The 26792-nt window shown below is 43.4% G+C and overlaps 1 protein-coding gene and 2 pseudogenes across 2 annotated transcripts in view; all 3 read left to right on the forward strand.

Moving 5' to 3' along the window:
- Positions 1-685: 685 nt before the first annotated feature.
- Positions 686-2197, forward strand: LOC110295442 (protein FAM98A pseudogene; annotated as a pseudogene).
- An 838-nt stretch (positions 2198-3035) lies between these two features.
- On the forward strand, positions 3036-6904 carry LOC110294163 (NEDD4-binding protein 1 pseudogene; annotated as a pseudogene).
- An 18999-nt stretch (positions 6905-25903) lies between these two features.
- Positions 25904-26792, forward strand: part of Htr5a (5-hydroxytryptamine receptor 5A) — an 11332-nt gene continuing 10443 nt past the window's right edge. The window contains exons 1-2 of one of the 2 annotated variants that reach the window (XM_085836548.1): positions 25904-26021; positions 26572-26792. The exon at positions 26572-26792 is cut by the window's right edge and continues 452 nt beyond it. In XM_085836548.1, coding sequence (XP_085692674.1) covers positions 26747-26792 — 46 coding nt within the window. In that variant the 5' untranslated portion in view covers positions 25904-26021; positions 26572-26746. The other variant, XM_021163901.3, reaches the window with a different exon arrangement.

Genomic DNA, 26792 nt, shown 5'->3' on the forward strand with positions numbered 1-26792 from the left:
CCCAAAGCTCAGAATACTCACGATACAACTCACAGATCATATGAAGCTCAAGAAGGAAGACCAAAGTATGGATGCTTCAGACCTACTTAGAAGGGGGAACAAAATAATCATAGGTGGTAGAGGAAGGGAAGGACCTGGGAAGAGAGAGAAGGAGGAGAAAAAAAGGGGGGCAGGATTAGGTGTGGGAGGAGATGGGGAGAAGTACAGAGGTCTGAAAATTGAATGGAGGTATTTAGCAGTGGGGGATGGAGAACTAGGACTAGCCACTAGAAATTCCCAGATGTCAGGGAAAAAGAGGTTCCTAGGACACAACAGGGATGACAGTAGCTGAAACACACAACAAAGGGGAGATAGAGCATGTAGAGACCATATCCAATTGATAGGCATGGCCCCCAGTTGAGAGATAGGGACACCCACTTATCTCAAAAATTTTAACCCAGAATTGTTCCTATCTAAAGGAAATGCAAGGACAAAGAGTAGAGCAGAGACTGAAGGAAAGGCTATCCAGAGACTGCCCCACCTAAGGATCCATTCTATCTGCAGACACCAAACCCAGACAGTATTGTTGATGCCATGAAATGCCAGGAGACTGGTATGGCTGTCCCTTGAGAGGTTCTGCCAGCATCTGACTAATACTGATGCAGAGGGCAGCCTGATGACTCAGAAATTTGAATACCGCAATAGCATGGAGTGTGACCTCATGGAGACTGACATCTTGGAGTCGTTGGAAGATCTAAGTTACAAGGGTCCATTGTTGGATGATGGTTCACTATTGCAGGCAGTCTCTGCTGTAGCTGCTTCCCCAGAGTTTACCAAACTCTGTGCTTGGCTGGTGTCTGAATTAAGAGTCCTCTGTAAACTAGAAGAAAATGTGCAGTCAACTAACTGTCCAAGTGAAGCTGAAGAGTTACAGCCTGAGGTGAGTTGGCTACTTGGGGAGATGAACTGCCCATATCCTCTCTGACATCTGGGGATATAACCAAGCGCCTTCTTGTTCAGAAGAGCTGCCTCCTTTCGCTCGCATACCTCATCTCAGAACTAGAAGCTGCCAGAATGCTCTGTGTGAATGCTCCTCCAAAGAAGCTCAAGAAGGAGGTGGCAGTGAGGTCTTTCAAGAGTTGAAAGGCATATGTATTGCTCTAGGAATGTCCAAACCTCCAGCCAATATACCTATGTTCCAGTTCTTCAGCGGGGTTGAGAAAAAAATTAAAGGAAACATTAGCAGAAGTTCCACCTAATCATGTGGGAAAGCCGTTATTGAAGAAGCCAATGGGACCAGCCCACTGGGAAAAGATAGAAGCCATTAACCAAGCCATAGCCAGTGAATATGAAGTCTAGAGGAAGCTGCTACTCAAACACTTGGATGTCACCATCCAGTCCTTTGGCTGGTCTGACAGAACTAAGAGTCAGACAGAAAAATTAGCTAAGGTTTACCAGCCAAAGCGTTTAGTCTTGTCTCCTACAGGTAATATTTCTGTTGCTTATCTTTTGGCTGCCAGACAAGAATTGTCCAAGATTTTAAGGACAAGTAGTGGGTTCATAAAAGAAAAGACTGCCTGTACCATTAATAAGGTGCTGATGGGCAGGGTGCTTGACAGAGGTTGCAGACCTAATGAAATTGAACCTCCACCCTCAGAGATGACACCATGGCAGAAAAGACAAGATGGCCCCCAGCAGTAAGCAAGAGGCCGAGGTGGAGGGAGAGGTGGTTATGAACATTTCTCATATGGAGGGCAAGGAGGTCATGAACAAGGAGGGAGAGGTGGATGTGGTGGCTATGACCATGGTGGCCCAGGGGGAGGAAGAGGAAATAAGCATCAAGGAGGCTGGACAGATGGAGGGGGTGGAAGTGGATGTGGTTACCAGGACGGTGGTTACCGAGATGAGGGCTTCCAGCCTGGTGGTTATCATGGTAGCTATGGTGGTTTCCAAACATCTTCAGGAAGTGGATACCAGGGCGGTGGATCCAGCAGGACAATAGATTCCAAGATGGTGAGCACCATGGCGAATGAGGCAGTGGTCGTGGGGGAAGAGGTGGTGGAGGGAATCAGGGAGGATGCGGAAGCCAGGGAAGAGGCTGGGGAGGAAGAGGGAGCCAGACTTATCATAAAGGGGCCAGTTTGAACAGCACTTCCAACATGGTGGCTATCAGTATAGTCATTCTGGATTTGGACAAGGAAGACATTATACTAGTTGAGGCTACAGAGACTCATATTTTGCTAGAGCTCAAGTAATAGAAACTTAATTTCAGAATCCTGAATCCAACATCTATTGGGAATGAATGTAAGACCACAGGTAGTAGGCATAATCCTGCTTAGGATAACCATTTGCTGGTTTTCATTCAATTCTTTCTCTCTTTATTACTAAACAGTTTTACATAACACTGTTTATTTAAGAAACATATCTCTTCTTTCTATGAAACAAATTTTAAAGGCAATTTAAGTTGCCTTTAGTTGACCAGTAGACTGATCCAGTTGGAACATACATGGTTTTTGAAGAAATTACTGGATAAAATAGTTTTCACATTTCCAATATGCAAATTTTGAAAATGAGGATTTGCCTAGGCTTTTTAAATATTTACTTCAGGGAAACTTTCCTCATATTAACAACCCATGTGTGTTTTTTGTAGACTATCTTCTGCTGTCTACTCTCTGAGCATAGCTCTGCCCTGATGGGCATTCAGAGAGATTTTGTCACCTTTCTTTTTGGTGGACCTGTTGGGTTGGTTCCTATTACAAGAGCTCTTTTGCAGATAGCACATTCAGTAGCCTTATCCTGTTGGTGGGATACTGTACCATATGCTCCTCCAAAATCCATGAACATGGCTAAAATCCATAAAAACAACAAAAGCAAACTAAGTTGTAAACTACGTGTAGGCACTTATCCGTCCGAGACAAAAGTTCCTCCTTCGCCCTTGTTTTTACTTGAAATTCGCTAGAAGAAATGGCGAGCAGACATCTGTTTCATGCACTAGTTAATGCTACTGGCTCAGCAGCTACAAGTTAGCTTGCTTTAGGCAAGAGACCTTTCTTGTGATGGACGTGCACTACGAAGTGAGATGGAGTCCTGCTCAGTGCAGGAGGCCCTTCATTATTGCTGCAGAAGACAGAAGCCTGGCTGAGTCACTCTCCATGTCTATACATAGACATGTAAACACTGTCAAGCTGTGGAAGAAAGTGGCTGGAAGTGTGTTTTGTCTGAGAGGTGAGCAATAAAATACCTGAACATTCTCAAAAAAAAAAAAAAAAAAAAAAGAGCTTGTCTGTATTCTGCACCCAGGCATTAAAGGTATGTGGTAAGGGTGAGCCAACCACAACTAGAAACAGGCTTTTCAAGTAAACAACACAATTTGGGGGTTCACAGTGTAATCAAACCTTCTGCAACAGTGCTGTGTGGGGGTGACAGGGCTCTGTGTGTCTATGGTCTGCATGTACCATGGGGCTGAGGACAAGTCTGTTGGCATCTTTTCCCATAGTTTCCTTGGGCATGGTGGAACTCAAGTCTTTGTCTTCCTCCTCCAGTATTTAGCTGCCTAGAGTTGATTTAATTGGATTCGAACTGATTTCTATGTAATTTGGTCATTAAATAGCTTTGCCCAGCAAGCCAGGCAACAAGGTAGGATAAACAAAGGACTGTTCTCTCCCTGATTGTAAAGGAATTTTAATCCAGCAACATGGCTGCTCTGAAGGTCACATACCAGGACCTTCTAGGTCTGAGTGATCCAATTGGCATGCAGACACACCCCTAGTACATACTTTGAATCCCTCTGGCTAGAATCCTTTAGTACACACCTTTAATCCCAAACAATGACATCAAATTGAGAGGCAAAGAGGCCAATCAGAACTTTCTGATTTTTTTTGACTAAATGTGTCAGAGATAGGACACACCCAACTCTCAGGAGAAACACTATTTAAGAGCAACACAAGGAGAGAGAGAGTTCTGTTTAGTCTAGTTGAGTGGAGTTGGGAGTTCATTTGGAAAGGGCATTGGTGGCACTGAGTTCCTTTGTGCGATTCTGCAAACAGTTCAAGCCAGAAAATAAGAAGGAGCCAGAAGATTAGAACATGTTGCCATGTTCTAATTTGAGGTCAAGAGAAGCAATCCCTTGAGAATTCTAGAGAGGCCAAATTGAATCAGTCTTCCTGAGAGGACTTAGGTTGTACCAGCTGAGTTGACCCAGCCAGCCAGAGTTCAGAGAGAAGCAGAACTTATTCAAATGCAAGCCTCAGAGACAACAATTACTTCTGGCAAATAAAAAATACATCTAGTATATCTGGCTTATATCTGGTGCCCCAAGTGTCTCGAAGAAAAGCCCAGTGTGATTGGCTACAAATACTACCAACATTGCAAGAAGCAGAGGACAGGAGTCCTCTGACAGAAAGCCCCATATAAAATTCATCAGGGGTTGTCTGGAGAGAAACATTGTTTACTCAGGTTCTGCTGGGTGCCGGGAGACTCAGGAGACCTACCTCCCAGAACAAGGAACAAAGCAGGTGAATTACAGTAAAACAGCACAAAGGACAATTTTAACTGTATTGCAAGACTTTGCCTGCATTACACATGGAACACTCAATTTCAGATCCCTTAAAACAAAAGGTAAGAGTTGACAGGATACTAATGATACTTGAAAAAGCCATCCTGGTACTTACTGCAACTGTGATCACTAGAGTAAACCCCTACCTACTTTCAATTGTGACCTTTATATATTTCCTCGAAAAAGAGGTTGGAAAGATAAGTATACAACAAGAAAAAAGTCTCAAAAAAGATTGAAAAACTAGCCATGCAATAACAAAAAAATAGCTGTACAACAAGAAAAAATATCTATGATAGTACTGAAAGACCCACAACGTGAGGACTCCCCCACGTTCTGACTCAGGAGAGTCGACACCCCAAATCACTCACGAGAAACGGTCTTGCTGCAAACTGCAAGAAGACTTTTAATTCAAGAGCGCTCTCGGGCCCACGGTCATACACCACACAGGGGTGGAGGACCTTGGAGCCCCGAGTAGCTGGGTATGGGGGTATTTAAAGGAAGAAACCACAACTCAAGGAGGTGGGAAGGGCGCTGTTGGAAAATACCAAAGATACCAGTTAAGAGTCACAAGGAAGTGCAAAGTCTCAAGAGTCACAAGGAATACCTGATAATTGTTCGTGTTATCTCTCAAGACTGTTTAAGAGCCCCTAACAATAGCACATTCTTTGAATGAACACTCTTTGAATCCAGGAAGCGGGTGGGTGGAGGAATGTGGCTATCTGTTTTATGATTAGCATACCTTGGAGCATTGAGTCACAGAGGTCACATTCCCAAGCCTGGGCCTAAAGGCTTAGAATTTTGCTTTTATACTTTTTCAGTACAAAGGCTTGAGAGAGAAAAGACAGAAGAACAAAGAGAACAGGAAGTGCTTAATTGCGCACCTTTGGGACCTAATAAAACTGAGACTCAAGACAGACAGCCCACAGAACCTACTGCCCCAGCCCTTAAGGAAACGGAGGAAAGGAAACTAGCCCTACTAGCTTTCCTGGTTGCCCCAGAACAAATGTCCAAAAAAGGTTTTCAACAGTAAGCAGAACGTTGCTTCCAAATAATATGAAGCCGGCCTATGAAAACGTTCTGGCTTTTGTAGCTAGCTCTCTTCAATGGAAGGCGGATCATTCTCAACTTTCTCCACTGTTGCCACTACCCCAACTGCTAACTTCGGATACTGAGGCACAATTGTCAGGAACCTCTCTCTGATCATATGTATTCATCACACACACAGGGGTTCAAAGATTTCAAGATACCCTAAAAATACCATACAAGCTGGAATAAAAAAATGAACCAGGGTGAGCAGATTTGAAGCATATTGTGATAGACAGCAGTAATATTGCAATTTCTCATGGTCTGAAAAAGTTCTTTAGTTGCCGCGGCATAGTGATTATAGTTGAATATTTTTGGAAGCTCGTCAACAGAAACAGTACTGTGTTTGTCCCACAGTGGAGAACAAATCGGGATTCTAAAGTCACAGAACAGCACTTCTTAAGCCAGCTCCTGGAGCTTGCGATATTACCTTTAACTCCTGCCTGGGTGATCTTTGGGCAAAGAATTGCTTCTCATGAGGACAAGTTCCTGCTACGCTTAGCAGACAAGACTGGGGGTATAGTTGTAACAAATGATAACTTCAGAGAGTTTGCGACTGAATTGGTGTCCTGGAGAGAAATTATTACAAAAAGACTGCTTCAGTACATGTTTGTGGGGGACGTATTTATGGTTCCTGATGACCTCTGGGAAGAAATAGACCTCAGCTAGAAGAATTTCTTCAAAAGAAGGTCTTTCTTAGAGACATGCAGCTTAGACTCAATGCCCAGCCAAGTGTGGGTACATTTGACCCTGGCTTCCCAGGCCACAACACCCAGTGAGCCAACACAAGCCACAAGGATCCATGCTGGATCCAGAGAGCCGCTCCAAAACCTTCCAGGGCTGGCCCATAGATCTTCAGTGGAGACAAGCAAGCTGAGGGAGGTGTTGCTGAACATCGTCCTTGACTCTGAGCAAAAACCCTGCAACCCTATAGGAGGAACAACAATATGATCTAACTAGTACCCCCAAAGCTCGTGTCTCTAGCTGCATATGTATCCGAAGATGGCCTAGTTGGCCATCACTGGGAAGAGAGGCCCCTTGGTATTGCAAACTTTATATGCCCCAGTACAGGGGAACACCAGGGCCAAGAAGTGGGAGTGGATGGGTAGGTGAGCAGGGCGGGGTAGGGTATAGGGAATTTTCGGGATAGCATTTGAAATGTAAATAAAGAAAATATCACAAACAAACAAACAAACCCCGAAAACTGACCAGAGTCTGGCAGCTCATCCCTGAATCAAAGACCTGAATGTCCCCTCGGTCCTAGCGTTAGACTGCAGGCTGGCCTGAGAGTCCAGTGTTGATGGAGGGGGTCGGGGAAGCTGCCAACTGTGGAAAGTGCCATAATGTGAAGAACTCAGCATACAAAAAGGAGATGTTTACTCAAAAGAAATGGCAAATGGGAACTCTAAGGAACAGACTGGTGCTTTACTGACTTTAATTTTTTAAGATGCCTATGAGTAAGAATTGAACACATTATGTAGAATTCTAAGTGAGAATAGTTTCTTCTTAGTGTATGTATTTATTTTGATAAGTTTATGAAGTAATAAATTGTCTTATTGTATTCAGTTGTCATGGGGTTCGATTAGTTCCTTCTTCCGGTCCATCTTCCTGTTTGAACCCTTTTTTGCTATTCTCTTCCAACCACAGTATTTTCAGTTATGTGTTCATGTAACAGGTGTTCCCTTGCCTTCCTCAACTCTGCTGAAAGTCTATTCTTTTATATCTCATGGATGGTTTTGTAATTGTGATGGATTGAATATGGTTGGTCCATGGGAAGTGGCAGTATTAGGAAGTGTGGCCTTCTTAGAGGAGCTGAAGCCTTGTTAGAGGAAGTGGGTTACTGTTGAGGTGGAGCTTTAAGGTCTCATATATACGCTCAAGTTTGGTCATTGTGATCCAGACCCTCTTCCTGACTGCCAGCAGAACTGAGTCACCTCCTCTGCTGCCTTTGGATCAAGATGTAAAAATCTCAGCTCCTCTAGTATCTAGTCTGCCTTCAAAGTCTGCCATGCTTCCTACCATGACAGTAATGGACTGAACCTCTGAAACTGCAAGTCAGTTCCAATTAAATATTTGCCTTTTTAAGAGTTTCCTTGGTCATTGGGAATCAGACTCACACTAAGACCCACCCAGCAGCTGACTCAGACAGATGCAGACACCCACAGACAAACTGTGGTTGGAGCTTGGGGACTCTTACAGAAGAATGGGAGGAAGGATTTCAGCGCCTAAGGTGATAGGAGTTCCATAGGAAGACCAACAGAATCAACTAACCTGGACCCTTGGTCTTCTCAGAGACTGAGCCACCAACCAATAAGCAGATATGCAGCTTAGTCTTCATGTGGGTCCCAAAGAAGTGGAGCTGGAGCTATCCCAAAAGCTGTTGCTTGTAAGTGGGATATGTTCTCCTACCTGGGCTGCCTTTTCAGGCCTCGGTGGAGAAGATGAGCCTAGGTAGCCTCACAGAGACTTGGTGTGTCAAGGTCAGGGGATAACCAGGGGGCTCTAACCACACAGAGGAGAATGGGAAGAGGATGAAGGAAGGATTTTGGGAGGGGGCAGTAAGTGGGATGTAATGTGAATAAGTAAAAACAACAACAACAAAAATCTAAAAACTCAAACTAAAACACTAATATTCGGGCCTCTGTCTACATTTACCACTATAAATACATGTTTTAATCTTGGATATACAATATATCCAAGATAGAATGTATGGCAATTGTAAACTGTGCCAATATTAACTCACTTTGAAGGATATTTTACGCCTCTACCCATCATCCTTTAGTGCCAAGTGTTCATTTTTCTTTACATGGAAGTAGGATATGTATGCATGGCTTGCCTTCATTATTCATTCATCTACTGATGGACACTCCTAGGATGTTCCCATTTTCTAGTTATTGTGAAAGCTGCCAACATCAACATGAATGTGCATGCACCTCTGTAGAAGATACAGAGAACTTTAGGCACATATCCAAGAGTGACATCTGGTTCGTAATGTAGCTCTACCTTGAGTCTCAAAAGAATCACCATGTTGACTTCCATAGTGGATGCATCCAGGTGAGTGATCAGTAACAGTGAGTGTTTCTCTCTCTCTCTCTCTCTCTCTCTCTCTCTCTCTCTCTCTCTCTCTCTCTCCACATTCCTTTGTTTGCTTTTGTTTTGTTTTGGCATGAGATGCAATCTCAGGGTACTCTCAAATACATTTCCCGATGGCTAAGGATATTAAATCTTTCTGAAAATATATGTGCGGATGATTGTATTTTTTGTTTTTAAGAATAGTCAGTTTCAGCCGGGCGTGGTGGCGCACGCCTTTAATCCCAGCACTTGGGAGGCAGAGGCAGGCGGATTTCTGAGTTCGAGGCCAGCCTGGTCTACAAAGTGAGTTCCAGGACAGCCAGGGCTATACAGAGAAACCCAGTCTCGAAAAACCAAAAAAAAAAAAAAAAAAAAAAAAAAAAAAAAAAAAAAAGAATAGTCAGTTTCATTCTTTTGGCCTATTTATTGATTGGCAGTTGAGGGTTTTAAGGTGTTTAACTTCATAATCCTTTATATATACTCTTGATCAGTAGTTCTTAACATATGGGTTAAGACCACGTAGTCAAATGTCTACGTCCAAAGATGTTCATAATACAACCCATTACACTAGCAAAATTATGGTTATGAAGTAGAAGTAAAACAAAATTTATGGTTGGGGGTCACTAAAACATGAGAAACTATATTAAACTGTCTAAGCATTAGGAAGCTTGAGAACCACTGCTTAGAGATTGTATCCCTTGTCTGAAGTCTAGCTGGCAACGATTTTGTCCTAAGCTATAGGCTGTCTAGCCACTCTATTGGTAGTTTCCTTAGCTCTGCAAATTTTTTGTTTGTTTGTTGTTTTTAAATTTGGGGTTTGTTTTTTTAAGATTTTAATATAATTTCATATTTTACTTCTCCTTTTTTCTTCTCCTCCCAGTAATCACCAACTCTATTCTATTCTATTTCAAATTAGTGGTCTCCTCTGTGTGTGTGTGTGTGTGTGTGTGTGTGTGTGTAACTAATTGCATAGACAATCATTTCGGATTTTTCAGATAATGTTATCTGTATGTATATGTTTTCAGGGCTGACAATTTAGTATTGGAATATTAATTGGTGTGTTCTTCCCTGGGGAATGTTTATTCATTGTTTTGGTGGGTTGATTGGTTGTTTGGTTGGATGTTTGGTTAGTTGGTTGAGACAGGATCCCTGGAACTTACTATGTAGCTCAGGCTGGCCTGAAACTCATAGAGGCTGGGGTAGTTCCACTTCTCAAATGTTGGAAGTAAATTAAAGGTATGTGCCCCATGCCAGATGAGCAGAAACTATTTCATGTTCCTTCCTTTTGCCAATTCTTGAAGCTACTTCCTAGGATTTGCCTAGAAACTGTGGCCTATATCTATATCAGGAAGTGTTTTGCTATTTTACTTTATACCATTGCCTTGTTTCATGTGAGTAGCTAAGGTCTTGATCTAATTGGAATCAATTTTGTGCAGAGAAAGTTACAAGTCTAATTTAATTCTTTTACAAGTAGTAGTGATGGCTTGAGTATGCTTGGCCCAGGGAGTGGCACTAACGACAAAGTGTGGCCTCCTTGGAGTAGACGTGCATTCTTGGAGGAAGTGTGTCACTGTGAGGATGGGCTTTGTGAGCTGCCTCCTAGCTGCCTGAGGATGCCAATATTCTCCTAGAGGCTTTCAGATCAAGTTGCAGGACTCTGAAATCTACCTGCAGCATGCCTGACTGGAAGCTGCCTTGCTCCCCTTTGATAATAATAGACTGACCTTCTGAACCTGTAAACGTGCCAAAATTAAATGTTGTCTTTGTAATAGTTGCCTTGGTCCTGGTGACTCTTCACAGTAAAGAAAACCCAAACTAAGATAGTAGATATCACAGATTTCATTTATCAGTAGACACACAACAATACAGGTTTTAAAAAACCAAATGGTGGTATCAAACTTGACACAAGCCATAATTGAAGGGAGGGAACTTCAATTGATAAAATATCTTGATAAAATACAGATGTAAGGTATTCTCTTAATTAGTGGTTGAATGGGAAGGAACCAGCCCATTGTGGGTGTTCCAGTGCATGGGCTGGTAGTTCTGGGTCCTGGAAGAAAGATTTCTGACTAAGCCAGTATTAGCAAGCCAGTAAGCAGTCCTTCTCTATAATGGTTAGCAGAGATGATAAGAATTTTACAATGGCATGACTTGTATGGATCGTTGGTACATGCTGATCATTCATGGTGTTCCTAGACATGATATAGGTAAGAAGCCTGCTGTATTTCTGTTTGATCTGTCTATGCAGAAAGCTTCTCAAATGAACAAAAATAACATTACATTTAATCATGGCAAAAGGCAATCTCTGCCAGTGAATCAGTTTCTAGACTTGAGCCAGTTTGCAGACTCAGAAACCCAGGAATGAAGAGGTGACTGGGCTTCCCTGAGGAAGGACCTTGATTAGACACATAAAAGTTGTGGTGTTAGCCTTTCTCTAGTTCTTTCTGACAGGGACCTAACTCCTTTTATAAGGGAGCACTGGGGAAAGGAAACATTCAGACTTCCTGGGGTCTATTGGATACTGGATCTGAATTGATGCTGGTTCCCTGAGATCCCAAGAAATGTGTGGCCCTCAAGTTAAATTGGAGGATAATGAAAGCTAGGTAATTTATGGAGGTTGTTTGATTCATCCTGTGGTTATTTCCTCACTTCCAGAATATATAATTGGAATAGATATACTTAAAGGTTGGCAAGTCTCACATTGGTTTCATGATCTATGGAGTGAAGGCTACTATAGTTGGAAAGCTTAAATAGAAGCCTTTAATAGATCTTAAATAGAGCCTTTCCCAAAGAAAATAGTGAATCAAAAACAGTATTATATCCCTGGATGAATTGCAAAAATTAGTGCCACCATAAAGGACTTGAAAGATGCAGTGTTGGTAGTTCCAACCACATCATCTTTTAACTCTGTCTGGTCAGTGCAGAATTCAGGTGGATCATGGAGAATGACAGATGACTACCAAAAACCAAGTCACGGAGTAACTCCAATTACAGGTGCTGAACAGCTGCTTCCCGTTGTCCTTCTAAAAAGGCACTGAGAGAAAGGCATTTACTTGATTAATAGCTACAAACAAATGTACCAGGAAATGTGTTAATTTGTTCAAATGAGGATACTACATATGTGCAGACACACTAAGTTCAGCTTCCTTACCAGGTTTGGTTCCAGAGAGGGAAGAGCTCCTACCAGGAGCCACAACAAACATTCCATTGAACTCCCCCCTGGTCATTTTATGTCTCTAAGGACCTTAAACCAACAGGCTAAGAAAGGAGGGGCGACAGATCCAGATTATCATGGGGAAATTGGATGGCCTCTTCGCAATGGAGGTAAGCAAGGGATCCTGGAGGGCATCTCTTAGTACCATACCACCACAACCTGGGATTAAATTTAATAGGATCGACGACAGCCTAATCCAAGCAGGATGACAAAGGGCACAGACCAACTAGGAATAAAGGGAGCCCAGACCTACTGTCACACTTGTGGAGAGTGGTAGACATACAGAGTGAACAGTAAAGACAGGTAGTTAAGCCGGGCAGTGGTGGTGCACAGCTTTAATCCCAGAACTTGGGAGGCAGAGGCAGAGGGAGGGATTTCTGAGTTTGAGGCCAGCCTGGTCTACAGAGTGAGTTCCAGGACAGGCAGGGATACACAGAAAAACAGAGAGAGAGAGAGAGAGAGAGAGAGAGAGAGAGAGAGAGAGAGAGAGAGAGAGAGAGAGATCATCTAAGGCCACGTGGCCAGTTGCAGAAGTAGTGAGGGTTATAATTGTCATGAGTGTTTCTGCTTTATTTTGATAAGAATACATGTGTACAGATATTTTGTGTTATTTCGATTTCTTTAACATCAATTAAAAGAATTTTCATGGTTATCATATTTAAGTTTGAGATACTAAAAGGATGTTTCCTAAGAGATATTGACATATTCTAAATTTCCAATGTGTTTGTGGTTGTATAAGCTTTAGCCTATTGGGCATTATTGTGACCTAATTATTGTTTATGTATTTGCAGTTGTACGAGGGATAGTCATATCATATTTGATGTATTTATAACCTGGTTTTTGCTTTCATTTGCACATAAGATATGATTTGTGTCAGGTTGACAAAGGGTGAATTTTGATAGTTATTCTTGGTTTTCAACTTGACTGTGTTGTGTCCTGAGTCCACGGAAACCCAGACAAGCCCAAGAATTGCAAAGTCCACTGCAACTCGCAAAAGAGTCTTTTATTGTTTCAAGTTTGAACTCTGATCGCCTGCCTGGAGCTAACCATGTGAATGCTGGCAAGCAACCCTGAGTCCAGAAAACACTGGGTTTATTTACAGTTTAGTTTAGGAATTCCTTTGGAAAAGGGGATTGGAGGGCTGTAATCATTTGGTGGAATGGTAGTGACGTGGGAAGGGGGGGGGCGGTTAATGGGTGTCTGTTCAGGTTCTAATTTTATGGCCAGTCCTAACTGTCTGTGACCTGACTTCTGACTACCTTTTCTCCATGATTTAAATGAGAGGCCCTAGTCTCCCTTGAGCTTGTTATTTCTCTAAAATCTCAAGGACAAGCACCTGGAAAGTTCTGCTGTTTATCAGGAGGAGCGTTGGTTTTTGGAGACACAAAGGTGGGGAGGATGTCTCACACTGTCTCCTCAGAATGTCCTCCTTAAGGGGGAGTTTTATGGGTAGTGCCATTCTAATGCTAGGGGACTGGCCAGCCAGCTTGCCACAGGCTGGAAGGAGGATGGGCATGGGGCAGGGAATTCAGAGGCAAACTGTTCACAACACTGAAGTCTCTCTAGTATCAGTATCAGTAATTTGGGCATTACAACAACTGCAATCCAGAAAAGGAAGGCACACCTGTGACTTAGGCTGGACAAAACAAGCTTTTGATCCACATCTTGATGCACACTCTTATTCCAGATTGTCATACTGATTCTAGAATCTCTTTGATTGGTCCTCTTGGCTTACTCACTGCTTAAGCGGGACCCCTGGAACCCTCTTTTCCTCTTGCTCCTCATAGGACCTTGCATTCTCAATGTTTTAGTTAAATTTATTCAGTCTAAAATTAACACTGTTAAGCTCATGGTTTTAAGAGCCCATTACAACTTATTTTTCCAAGAACCCCGTGACAAAGTTTCATTAGCCACAAGACAAGGGTGGAAGGTGTGATACCCCAGGATCCGCGTCCAGGTGGAAGAGGTAACAGGCTCCTTGAAGTTGTTCTCTGACCTCCACGTGAATGCATGATCCCGCCCTCCCTGCCATACACACCACACACTGGGCATATCACCACATACTTTTAATCCCAGCACTCTGGAAGCAGATGCAGGCAGTTTAAAGGCCAACCTGATCTACATAGTGAGTTCCAGACTAAGTAGTGTGACCCTGTCAGAAACAAACTAACAAATAAATGACAAAAATAATGAAGCAAAGAAAACAAACATGTTTGTGGGAAATGCTATAAATTCCAAAACATGGAGGATAGAAACTGGCTTGGACATTAAGTGATTTTAAAATTCAGAATCTGAGTGAGATTTGATAAAAAAAAAAACAAACAAATAAATAAATAATTTAATAAAGGAATAAATCTTTAAAAAATTTTCTTTCTTATCCAAAGACATTAATACACTGAAACAGTTTTATCTGTCACCTACTTAACAACACTGAGAAGGCTAAGCCAGCAAATATTTGAGAGAGTGTATGTATGTATGTATGTATGTATGTATCTCTGAGGTCCAGTGTTTGCCTACCATGTGTAGGTTCCTGGGTTTAGTTCCCAGCATTGACACAACAAATGAACAAATGTATTTTAAAAAAAAATTCAGGACTAGCATTTTGGCTTTGGAAGTATGGTCAGCAGAAGGTTGCAGCAATATCACCTGGGCAGAGCTGACTCACCTGAAATCAGCACTTCAAAAAACAGTTGGGTGATCTGCTGGCCCTTTGAAGTTGAGACACAGAGTATGCAGGTCAAATGGCTAATCCTCCTTAATAAAGCTACCACAGGGATGAAAGGTGAGGGTCAAGGAGCCCTCGGATTAAAAAGAATAAAGAGACACACCAACCAGGCATATATTGTGAACTTACCTGCATCCTGTACCCATGCAGAAGTGAGGATTTCAATGAACCAACTATAAAGCAGACAGGACTGGGTTGGGGTGAGTTGATAAACTTTTCAGATATAGTTGTTTCTGTTTTGTTGTTTGTGTTTGTTCTGTTGGGTTCTTTTTTTTTTTTTTTTTTTTTTTTGAGGCAGGGTTTCTCTGTGTAACCCAGGCTGTTATAGTTCCATAGACCAGGCTGGTCTTGAACTCACAGAGACCCACCTGCCTCTGCCTCTTGATTAAAGTCTTTCTTTCTTTCTTTCTTTCTTTCTTTCTTTCTTTCTTTCTTTCTTTCTTTCTTTCTTTCTTTCTTTCTTTCTTTTTCTTTCTTCCTTCCTTCCTTCCTTTCTTTCTTTCTTTCTTTCTTTCTTCCTTTCTTTCCTGTTTTACGAATTCTTATTTTGAATATCTGTACAGTCTGAATGTGTAGTGTCCCCCACTGGCTTGTGTTCTGAACACTTGTCTGAGCTGCTGCTGGTAGACTTGCAGAAGTAGGGACTTGCATCTGGCTCCACACTGTTTCTACAATGAAAAATTGCCCTGATACAAATAACTCAGTGGTGACAGGGTTTATTTTAGCTAACAATTCCAGGCTACAGTTCATCATAGTAGAGATATCAAGGTATCAGGAACTTAAAATAGCTGGCCGCATCACATTCAGAATCAAGAATGGTCAGCGTGGTAGCTTGAATATGGGTTCACTGACATCTCTTCACAGCAATATAACCCTGACTAACCAGTCAATAACTCAGTAAAAGAATGCCTAGCTACTGCCCAGCTTGCCTTTTCCACTTGTGTGTAGTCAAGGGCCACCTGCCTAGGGAATGGTGCAACCCACCTTGATGGAGTCCTCTCACATCAATTAATGTAATTGAGACAAGAACCCTGAAATATGCCTGACAGGCTAACTCCAGCTAGACAATCTCTTGTGATTCTCTTCCAAAGGTGATTTAAGATTGTATCAAATTGACAATTAAAACTAACCATCACTGTTTGGTTTATTTGTTTTAGTTTCTTCTTTTGTTTCTGTTGTTGTTTGCTTGCTTGCTTGTTTATTTTTCAAGGCAGGGCTCCTTTGTAACAGCCCTTGGTGACCTGTAACTCACTTTGTAGACAAGCTGGCCATGAACTTACAGAGATTCCCCTTCCTCTGACTCCAAATGCTGGGACTAATGGTTTGTGCCCTGTATTTTTGTTTCATTTTGTTTTTGAGACAGGTCCTCTTAGTGTAGCCCAGACTGACATGGGATTTCCTATGTAGCCCAGTATAGACTTGAATAGTAGGCAATCCTGCTGCTTCTGCCTCCTAAATTCTGAGGTTATAGAACTGTACAGTAAAGGGGGCTCTCTGTTGTGGAAAGGGGTGGAGAGAGAAGGAAACACCACACAGAATCAGACCCTCCTTGAACTGAAATCATGCCTTGCAGACAGAAAGAACTTACCTCTCAGACAATAATCCATGTAACAAATCATTGGGGAAGAGAGATCTAAAAGATCTTTTGACTACAAGATGCCAGATTATTATTTAGTTATAGGAACAAAATGTAGAGCTGCCCTAATAAAGGTGTCCTCTGACAGAATGCATGGTAGATATGGTGGTGAAGCTGGTAATCAACTCAAATTGCCACAGTGGTGTTTCAAGCCCCCCCCCCTTCCTAGATCTCCACAGACATGCCTTTTGACTGAAGTTCAGCGCTTTGTAAGAGATCCTCTGACAGCCAGAGTGGTGGCACACACCTTTAATCCCAGTACTACCTTAGGAGGCAGAAGTAGGCAGATTTCTGAGTTCTGAGGCCAGCCTGGTCTATAGAGTGAGTTCCAGGACAGTCAGGGCTACACAAAGAAACCCTGTCTAGAAAACAACAACAACAAAAAAATAAAAATAAAAGAATGAAAAAATAAAATAAAAAAGAGATCCTCTGAAATGTGGTCACACATGTACCCTATACTATATATCTCCCTACAGGCAGGCATGGTTGTGCATGCCTGAATACTTGAAAGATGAGGCTAGAGGATTTCCAAAAGTCCAAGGCTAGTCAGAGTTAAATAACAAGTATCAGGATAGCTAGGGCAACATAGGAGAATTGTCTCAAAACTCACTACCAAAATAAAACACAAGTGCCACTTTTCTCAGCCTTCGTCCAGAAAGGCTATGGCGGTGGTCCCTTTGCCAGTGTCTTAGTAATTTTCCTGTCTTTATGATAAAATACTGTGACACAAGCAATTTAAGAAAGGGTTATGTGGTGGTTTGAATATGCTTGGCCCATGGAAAGTGACACTATTAGGAGGTGTGTCACTGTGGGGGTAAGTTTTGAGGTCCTGTGCTCAAGCTCCACCCAGTGCAGAGGAAATCCTCCTCCTGGCTGCCTTCAGGTAAATCTGTAGAATTCTTGGCTCTTCCAGAACCAAAGCCATGCTTCCAGCCATGATATAATTATGTGCCAAATTAGCAAGGGATTGATTGTGATGGCTATTCTTGGTTGTCAGCTTGACTATATCTGGAATGAACCACAATACAGAGCTTATAAAGATATTGTGAAAAGGTTTTAAAAAGGCTTAGGTGCAGGTGTGGTGGTATATGCCTTTAATCCCAGCATTCAAGAGACATGCAGATCTCTGAGTTCAAGGTTAGCCTACAGAGCAAGTTCCAGGACAGTCAAAGCTTATGCAGTGACAGAGTTGGAAAACAGAAGCGTGGTGATGGTATAATTGAACAAGAGGGCCATGTTCCAGCCCCAGAAAGCAGCAGAACTCAGCAACTTTGAACATGTGGCTCTGGCTTTAGAAAGTAGAAGGAGTTACTAGGACTTTGATGCTGGTGAGCTGAAGCTGATAAATTAACGGTGATTAGGAAGAGACCAGCATCACTGAAGTGAAATCTTCTGGGAAGCATTTTCTGAGAACACAGAGAAGGTGTGTTCCAGAAATAACCAAGGTTGTACCTTGTGCTTCAGCTAGACTTGGTAATGTGTAAGAATCACCCAGGTGGTCCTGATTTTGAAAGCAATGAAGGGGTTATGGAGAGCAGCTGAGACTTGGCCCAGTGACAGGCCAGGAAAGGTGATTAATGAAGGTGCAACTTCAGTTTCAATCGACAGATCAGGGCTGAAGGGGTCATGCAAAAACGTTAAGGCTTGGCACCATGAAGGGAGCCTATGAGAGGCTATTGGTGAAGCCTGGTTTCAGCAGTGTATTGGAGATATCAGTTTCATGTAATGACCACCAAGAACAGCAGCAGCAGTGGAGTGGAGTCAACCAGAGCTAGAGTGCTACAGAGGGCAGAGCTGAAGAAGTGATCCAAGCCCTTCAGAGGAGCCAAGAAGATCATGTCTGGATCTCAGACATTGGAACAAGAATCTATGAATTTGAACTTGCCTTAGAAACCCCAAAATGTTAAGGATGCCGGAGCTGTGGAATACTCACTGAGGAAAAGTGCTTTCAGGGAGTGGAACTAGCCCAAGAAAGAAGTGAACTGCAGTCATCAAAGATGAAAGGAGTTGGACATCAGGCATGGAGATGCAGAGTTTGGAGTTTGCTCAGATGGTTTTGGTCTTGATTTGGCCCAGTTTTTCCTCACTATGATGTTTTAGAATGGTAATGTATATCGTGTGCCATGATGTGTTGGAAGTGTGTGATCTGCTTTTTTATTTTATAGGGAATTATAGTTAAGAGATTGCATGAATCTCAAATGATTGAGAACTTTGGACTTTTAACAATGTTGAGACTGTTATAGACTATGAAGCCTTTTGAAGTTGGACTAAATGTATTTTTCACTATGCTGTGGCTAGGTATGTCCCCCAAAGACTCATGTGTTTGAACAAGCCTATATGTGCCAGGGAGTGGAATGTGGTAGTTTGAATATGCTTGGCCCATGGGAAGTGACACTATTAGGAGGTATGGCCATGTTGGAGCAGGTATGGCCTTGTTGGAGAGGGTGTGTCACTGTGGGGGTGGGCTTTGAGGGTCCTATGCTCAAGTTCCACCCAGAGGCTCCTCCTGGATGCCTTTGGAAGATAGTCCCCTTCTGGCTGCTTTTGGAACGAACTCTCAGTTCCTCCAGCACCATGTCAGCCTGGTTGCTGTCATGCTTTCTATCACGATGATAATGGACTGAACCTTTGAAACTGTAAACTAGCCCCAGTGAAATGTTTGCCTTTATAAGAGTTGCCATGGTCATGGTGTCTCTTCACAGCAATGAAACCCTAACTAAGCCAGATTTATTTTAGCTCATGGTTCAAGGGTAGAGTCCATCATGACAGAGAAATCAAGAAGGCAGGAATCTGAGGCAGCTGATCACATTATGTGTGCAGTCATGAAGCAAGGAAAAATGAATGTTGGTTTTTCAACTTACTTTTTCGCCCCACATATATGTGGTGTGTGTATGTGTGTGTGTGTATAGAGGAGTTGTGCATAGACATGCAGGAATTACTTGTTACCTTCCACTCTCTGGGTACTAGGACCTCAGAGTCTAAGTTTTGGCTGAAAGCATTCTTAACCACTGAGCATCCCCCAGGCCTTGTCACTTCTCCCTTTTACTCAGCTCAGGACATCAGTCCAGGGGATGTTGCTGTCTGCATTTAGGGTGGGTCTTCCCACCTCAGTTATCCTAATCAGTATAATTCCTCACAGGCATGTTTAGAGGCAAATTTAATCTACACAATCCTTTATAGATGTGTCTGGAGGCTTGTCTCCCAGGTTATTCTAGATCCAACCAAGTTAATCATCAACATCGTCCATCACAGCCAGGAGGGCAAAGGAACATTTGACCTCATGGGAATCTCAGGTTTGGGATGTCTGGAAGCTCTCCCTGGGATTGATTACATCATTAGGTCCTGGCTTCAGTTACAGCTGAGTTGGTCAGCTCCCTGAAGTTTTGGAGGATACTTGCACACTGTGGTTTCTGCACCCTTTTGTTCCTAGGTTCCCATCCATCACCCAGATATTAGCTCTTTTTTCCCATTGGAAAAGATAGTCTCTGGGTCTGAAACTCCTTCTGAGTTTTCTAGCTTGAGACACTACACATCTGTCTTAGTTTCTTCTCTGCTGCTATAACAAAACATCCAAGACTGACTCATCTATAAAGAGCAGATGGCTGGCTGGCAAGGGTCTTCTTGCACAACACGTGGAGAGTAGCACTTAATGTGAAAGAAACAGACAGTTCTCATTTGTCGGGAATTGAACCTGGGGCACTGTACAGCTAGGCAAACATGCAGCATTTAGCTACATCCCCAAGTCGTCATCCTCTTCTTTAAAAAAAATTATTTTTAATGTATATGTTGTGTGTTTGTGTGGGGGTTTGTATACATGAGTGGAGGTTCCAGTGGGGGCCAGATGAGGGCATCAGATTCCCTGGAGCTGAAGCTGTGGATGGTTTTGAGCCACCTGATACATATATTGAGAACTAAACTTGGGTCCTCTGTGAGAGCAGCAAGTGCTTTTAACCACCGAGCCATCTCTCCAGACCCCTGCTTCTCTGACACTTTTGCTATCAAGAAGACCTCATCTTCATGAACTCATCTAAACCTAGTCATCTCCCATAGGCTCCACGTCCATGTGTCATTAGCACAGAGTTAAGAGAATAAGTTTTCATCGTGTCAGCTTTTGGCACACACAGTCAATCCATACACCATCACCTCACTCTGTCTCTAGATTCCTTTCCCCCTACCAACTGCAAAGACAGTGCAGGCTTTTCCCAAGCTGCCTTATCAACACTTTCCCAGTGAGTTGGCCCCACTCAGATCATCTGGCTCCCTTGACCCGACAGTGCCCCAAATCAATGGGCCATTTTTGTCTAGTTGTGTCTTCTGGAATCCTTCATTCATCTCGTGAAAATCAAACCCTTGGAGTCCTCTCTCCACTCCTGGTGACATCTACCAGATAAACAATGTAGCACTCCAGCTCATGGTCTGTATTTCTCCATTTACTTCAGCTAGGTAAGGCTGGGATCTGAGACTTTGGTAAGGGGTAGTGCAGGGACCCAAGAGCCTCACACTAGGTGAACACTTCACCTCTAGCTGCCACTTCAGCCTCAAACACTTGTTTTGGTGCAGAAACTAGCAAAGGAGGAACAGATACTAAATGGATATTGCCAAGAGAATTCTGAGGCAGCTGCCAGCCTGGAGAATAAGGCTGTGACCTCTGCTGCTGTGGGTTTCAGGGACTCTGTGAGACCCCATGACTTGGCTATATTGAAGACCGTGCTTTCACACATGGTGACAAGACAACAGCTTAGATACTCGAGTGTAAGCTGCCCTCCAAATTACACATGATTTTAGTATCTGGAAACATGTTTGAGCCCAGAGAATGTCATACTTACTATACCTTTCCTCTGTTGTCACACATGAAAAGTGCTATTTAAAAGTAGCCTTCTAGCAAGGCATGGATACATACCTGTAATTCAACACTTGGGTGGTGAAGGCAGGGAGATCAGGTATTCAGCTTAGTTATAAACAGTCAAACACAAACACACATGCTCACACACACACTTCCTCTCCCCGTGTGCTGCCCTGTGCAGATGAAGTAGGGATGTCAGCAAATAGAAGGGACTAAGGCTCCTGCACCTGATACAGGAGGGAAAGACATTTGCATATTGGGGGCATTGTCCCTGTCCTTCAGCAGCAGCCTTCCTTCTAAAATGATAATGTAATATTACAAATGCCACAACAGTTTGAGGATTCATGTTTGTTCCCTCACACTCCAGAAAAATCCCCAAACTAAAACCAAAACCAGTAAGGATTGCCCTGTACTTCTAGCATGTCTGTGGAACAGCTTTTTCCCAGAATTCTATTGGAGTGATTTTGTCCAATAGAAAGTAACCTCATAATGGGATTGTGCTTCAGAAAATTAGCTACCACGTGGGTTTTACATGTATTCCCATCTTAGTGTGTGCATTTACCACTCACTCTAGAAAATGTTAGTGGGATTTTAGTCCCCATCTTAATTTTTGAATGGTAACATTTATTTTTATTTTGTTTGAGGAACACAATACATGCCATGGACTGTGTATATGTGTGTAGGTCAGAGGACAACTTGTAGGAGTTATTTCTCTAATATGGGCCCAGGGAATTGAACTCAGGCCCATTAGGCTTGGTGGCAAGTGTCTTTACCCACTGAGCCACCTCAGCAACCCCTTTTTGTCCTTGCAATACTGAACATTGAATGCAGGTCCTCACATATGAAAGCTATAACCCAATCCAGGACCCACCTTTTAATAACAAGTGAAGCTCCATAGAGGAGCTTCACTTGCTGACTTAGAGTGTGTTCTCTGGGGTGTAGAATTGGGAGTGGGTTCTGCTGGGAATGCACAAGGATTTAGGGAAAGCTAGATAGCAGGTGACAAGTTGGTCACCATGTGTTTGTAACTGGGACTCAGCTAATCCTGCAGGTACCTCCCAGCAAGAATGGCCTGTCAGAGCTCTCCCACATCCATGCAAAGGGGTTGGGGCACTATAGAAATTGGGCAGGCAACTCACTGGTGCAGCATAGTTTGCTAGGCAGAAGCTCACTCCCCAAGGAATCTGTGAATCCTCACCAGCTGAAGTTCTGTATCTTCATTACATTTCTGTTGCTGTAATAAAACACTATGAAAAAAAAGCAACTTAAGGAAGAAGGGGTTTATTCTGCTCCACAGTTCAATAAACAGGGAGGTCCAGAGCACAGTTCTAGGCAGGGAGGTCAGAGCAGCAGGAGCTTGAAGCAGCCGGTCCTGTCTCATGCTCAGCCAGGAAGAAAGTGCTTAGCTCGGGCTGTTCCAGTCCTTTATACAGTCCAGGGTGCCTACCCAGGAAATGGTCCCACCCACAATCAAGGCATCTTTCCACACAATTAGCACCAACATTCTCAGCATCTAACCTCAATGTAGACAGTCCTTTACAGGTATGCCTAGAGGCTTGCCTCATAAGTGATTTGGCCATTCATACTAACCACCACACCTGTCCTCTAGGAGAGGCCAGACAAGGGCACAGAAAGGGATCTGGAAGCTCATTCATACGCCTGAAACATACTGCAGCTTACAGAGTGTTCTGCCCATCAAGGAGCATTATCCCCCTGCCAGGAACACTCACTTGCATTAGACTTGCATCCCACTGCCTACAAAGCATTCTCAAGACAAGGCTGCTGCTGCTACATTGTGCACTTAACTTTGGAGAGCCCAAAGAGCCCAGTAGATTATCTGGCAACAGACCTTGAACTCCTGATCCCCCTGCCTCTCCCCCTGAGAACTGGGTCTACAGGTATGTACTAGCACTTAAGTGGGGAAATTCAGAACATACTTGCCTATTAATTTTTAAAAATAAAACAACACAATAAAACCATCACATATTTATATAAATGATAAAATATTTTCCAAAACTTGAAATTACTTGTTTAACGTTTTTGTGGATCTCTTCAAGACAGCTGAAATCTTGTATCTGTCCCTTTACCCATCTGGTGTGAAATGTTACTTTCTTTTCAGTTGGGAAAGCCAATGCACCCTCAATCACAGCTGAAAACTAGAGGAGAATTTAAATAGACTTTTCAGATAATTGTGGACATCTTCTGTGATGCTATATCAAAACTTAGCAAGTATTAATCTCTGAACCGGTTGTGCATAGTGGGCTCTAAATTCTTACTACATACCTTTTCTTACTGTTAGATAAAAAACCATCATTGGGCCAGGGAGAAGATTCAGCAGGAAAAGGTCCCAGCTGCAGACTGATGGTCTGAGTCTGGCCCCAGAACCTACAGGTGAAAGAAGAGAAACAATTCCCAAAAGTTGTTCTCTGACCTTGACGTCTGTACTGCAGCACTTGCACACACACACACACACACACACACACACACACACACACACACACACACACACACAAGAACCCTAATGGGCACTTTGCCTTTTGAACTGGACCAAATCCCATTCAGGAATTTGTCATACCAACCCATAGTCATTTGGGTTATTGAATTATTCAGAATTTCCAGATGGTGACACATTTATAATGCAGTATCACGGGACTGGGGTGATGGTTAAATGGTTAAGAGCATGTATTGCTCTTCCAAAGGACCTGAGTTTGGTTCCCAGCATCTACATCAGGCATCTCACAGCCACCTGTAACCTCAGATCCAGGGGATCTGATGCATATGTGATCACATATGCATATAATGACCACATGTGTATAATCTATAAAAAATTATTTCACATGCATAGGTATTTTGCCTGCATGTATGTTTGTGTGAGGGTATCAGAGCCTCTGGAGCTGGAGTTACTAGAACTGGAGCTGCAGATAGTTGTAAGCTGCCACTGGGTGCTGGAAATTGAGCCTGAGTCCTCTCCAGCCCCACATAAAAAGAATTGCATTCATTAACTTTAGCATCAACCTTGACTCACGGGTCTCTAAGTACTTGTAAGCTGCCAGATTTCCAAAGGTGGGTTTGAATGTTCTAAACTATTGGCAATTTTTTTCTTTAAAGGCTTACCTCACTCCTTTGAAAGAAAATATCTGCTGTATATGCAAGTGTGAAAAATGGTAGCTTATCTGTCCATAATTCTTTTAAGGAAAACATTGTTATTTATTTTAAAATACTTCCAGTTCTGGCCAACACATATGTAAGTATGTACATAGCGTTCCTTAACAGAAGCATGCCCCACATTTATACCACCAACAGGCTATTAACATTGTAAAAAAGCAAATATTACCTTAGTGTTGTTGCAGAAAATTTTGATCCAAGAAAATCCAGTGAAAGGTGATGGGGCTACCAAGGGTCAATGGCTAATTGTGTGTGTGTGTGTGTGTGTGTGTGTGAGAGAGAGAGAGAGAGAGAGAGAGAAGACAACTTCTCTGATCATTTTGTAGGCACTGTCCACATTATTTTATGTCATTGGCCTGGAACTCTCCAGGTAGGCCAGGACACTTCAGAGACCTGCCCACCTCTAGCCCACAGTGCTGAGATGACAGATGTGTACTACCATGTCTTCTTATTTATGTATTACTATTATTATTATGCACACATACAAGCTCCTGTGTGTACTGTGTGTATGTGGGTGTCATAAGCCATAGTGCACATGCAGAGAGACAGCTTTCTGCAGTTGCTTCTCTCCTTGAGGGCTGGGGCTGTAGCTCAATGACAGTGTTCTTTGCCTAGTATGTGCAAAGCTCTAGATGTTTGCGACTATGAAAACTCCTAGGTCAGACCTTTTGATATTTTTACAAGCATGCGTGGGTAATTTTTTTAAATTTTATTTCATTTATTTTTTGAGTCGGAGTCTCACTGTGTAGCCCTGGCTGGCCCTGACCTTACAGAGCTCCACCGGCCCCAAGCTCAAGTTCTGGGATTAAGGGCTGAACCATCATGACTGTCTCAATACTTTTCAAGCATGTTTTAAGCATTTCAAGTGCCGTAGAGATTTTCTCTTTTTTTCTTTAGGGTTTGTTTTTGTTGTATGTGTATGTTTACATGCTTGTACATGGTGCCTGTGGAAGCCAGAATAAGGTATCATATCCCCTGGACATGGAGTTACAGCCAGTTGTGGGCCACTGTGTGAGTCAGTCCTAGGAACCAAAGCAGGTTCTCAGCAAGGGCAGCCAATGATCTTAATGGCTGAGCCATTCCCTCCAGCTTCCTTTCCATAGAAACGTCTGTCAAGTCACTAGAGAGGCTCCTGTAAGCCTCTTTCTAAGCTCAGGAAACAAGCACCCGATCTCCAACAGTCATCAATCTTTCTCCTTTGAAGCAAACTACTCTTTAAGTGAGGCCACCGAGCTCACCGAGTTAGGAGGCAACCACATACGGAAACCTGGAAGGGAACAACAGTAGGCTGTTAGATAGTTAGTTGGTTAGTTGGTTGGTTAGTTAGTTAGCCTAACCCAGGACACCTGTACTTCAAGCAAATGGCTCGAAGTCTCAAAATCACCTTCAGAGGGAGCATGAGTGCTGGAGAAAGGGTTTAGGAAAGTTTACTAATTAATTCCCGGCCACTGACCCAGTGGTAAAGAGCAACTGAATTGTGGATAGACACCAAGCTGCGTGCTGGTATAGGCAGCGGCACCGTGGACAGCGCCAAGCACTGAGCTGCACACAGAGCCAGTGCTGAATACTCCCATGCAGAGAGCGGGGTGGAGAGAGGCGACTTCATCAGCTGATTCCTTACGTAGTGCCGGAGCCCCACTTTGCTAAGGCAGGTCTGGGTGGGCGCGCCAGCGTGCCCTCTCGGAGCAGCAGCCTCAGGCACGGTGGAGAGAGATCAGGACAGGGCAGAAGGCCATTTCCAGAAAGCAGGTATCTACGTGGCTTCCAGTCCCCAACCCCCACCCCTCGGAGCCACTGCCGGGAGAGGGGGGAGGTGGGCAAGGAGCAACCCTGAACCAGCGACTGTTCTGACGCACTAGCTGAGTTCTGGGCATCCACCCTGCACTGGGCGGGGGCCGACCCCAAGGATGCTTCGCTGCAGGCGACCAGACAACAGTCTCCGCCTAGGTGAGGAACAGCAGGCATGTGATAGCAAAGGCGGGCCCTGGCTTCTAGATTCAGCCCCTTGAGTCCGCTTTCCATATCTCTAAGGATACCTGGGCTGTGCTGCTTGTAGCCCAGCACCCTCCTCTCTGCTACAATTTCCTCCGGACTCTGACTGGGTGGAGACTGAGGCCAGGTTCTTGGCTCTTAGCAAAATCCTCTCCATTGGCCATCGGTCGCAAACATCTAGATTGACTTCAGTGGGCTCGGTGGCAACACAGTCTAAACACAGGTGTCCTGGGACAGCAATGGATCTGCCTGTAAACTTGACCTCCTTTTCTCTCTCTACTCCCTCCTCTTTGGAATCTAACCGCAGCTTGGACACGGAAGTCCTGCGCCCTAGTCGGCCTTTTCTCTCAGCTTTCCGAGTGCTAGTCCTGACTTTGTTGGGCTTTCTAGCTGCGGCCACATTCACTTGGAACCTGCTGGTGCTGGCTACCATCCTCAAGGTACGCACCTTCCACCGAGTACCACACAACCTGGTAGCTTCCATGGCCATCTCGGATGTGCTAGTGGCTGTGCTGGTTATGCCACTGA

The sequence above is a fragment of the Mus caroli genome, unplaced genomic scaffold (genome assembly GCF_978045245.1).
Source record: "Mus caroli unplaced genomic scaffold, Mus_caroli_1 scaffold_4, whole genome shotgun sequence".
In the NCBI taxonomy this organism is placed as follows: Eukaryota; Metazoa; Chordata; class Mammalia; order Rodentia; family Muridae; genus Mus; species Mus caroli.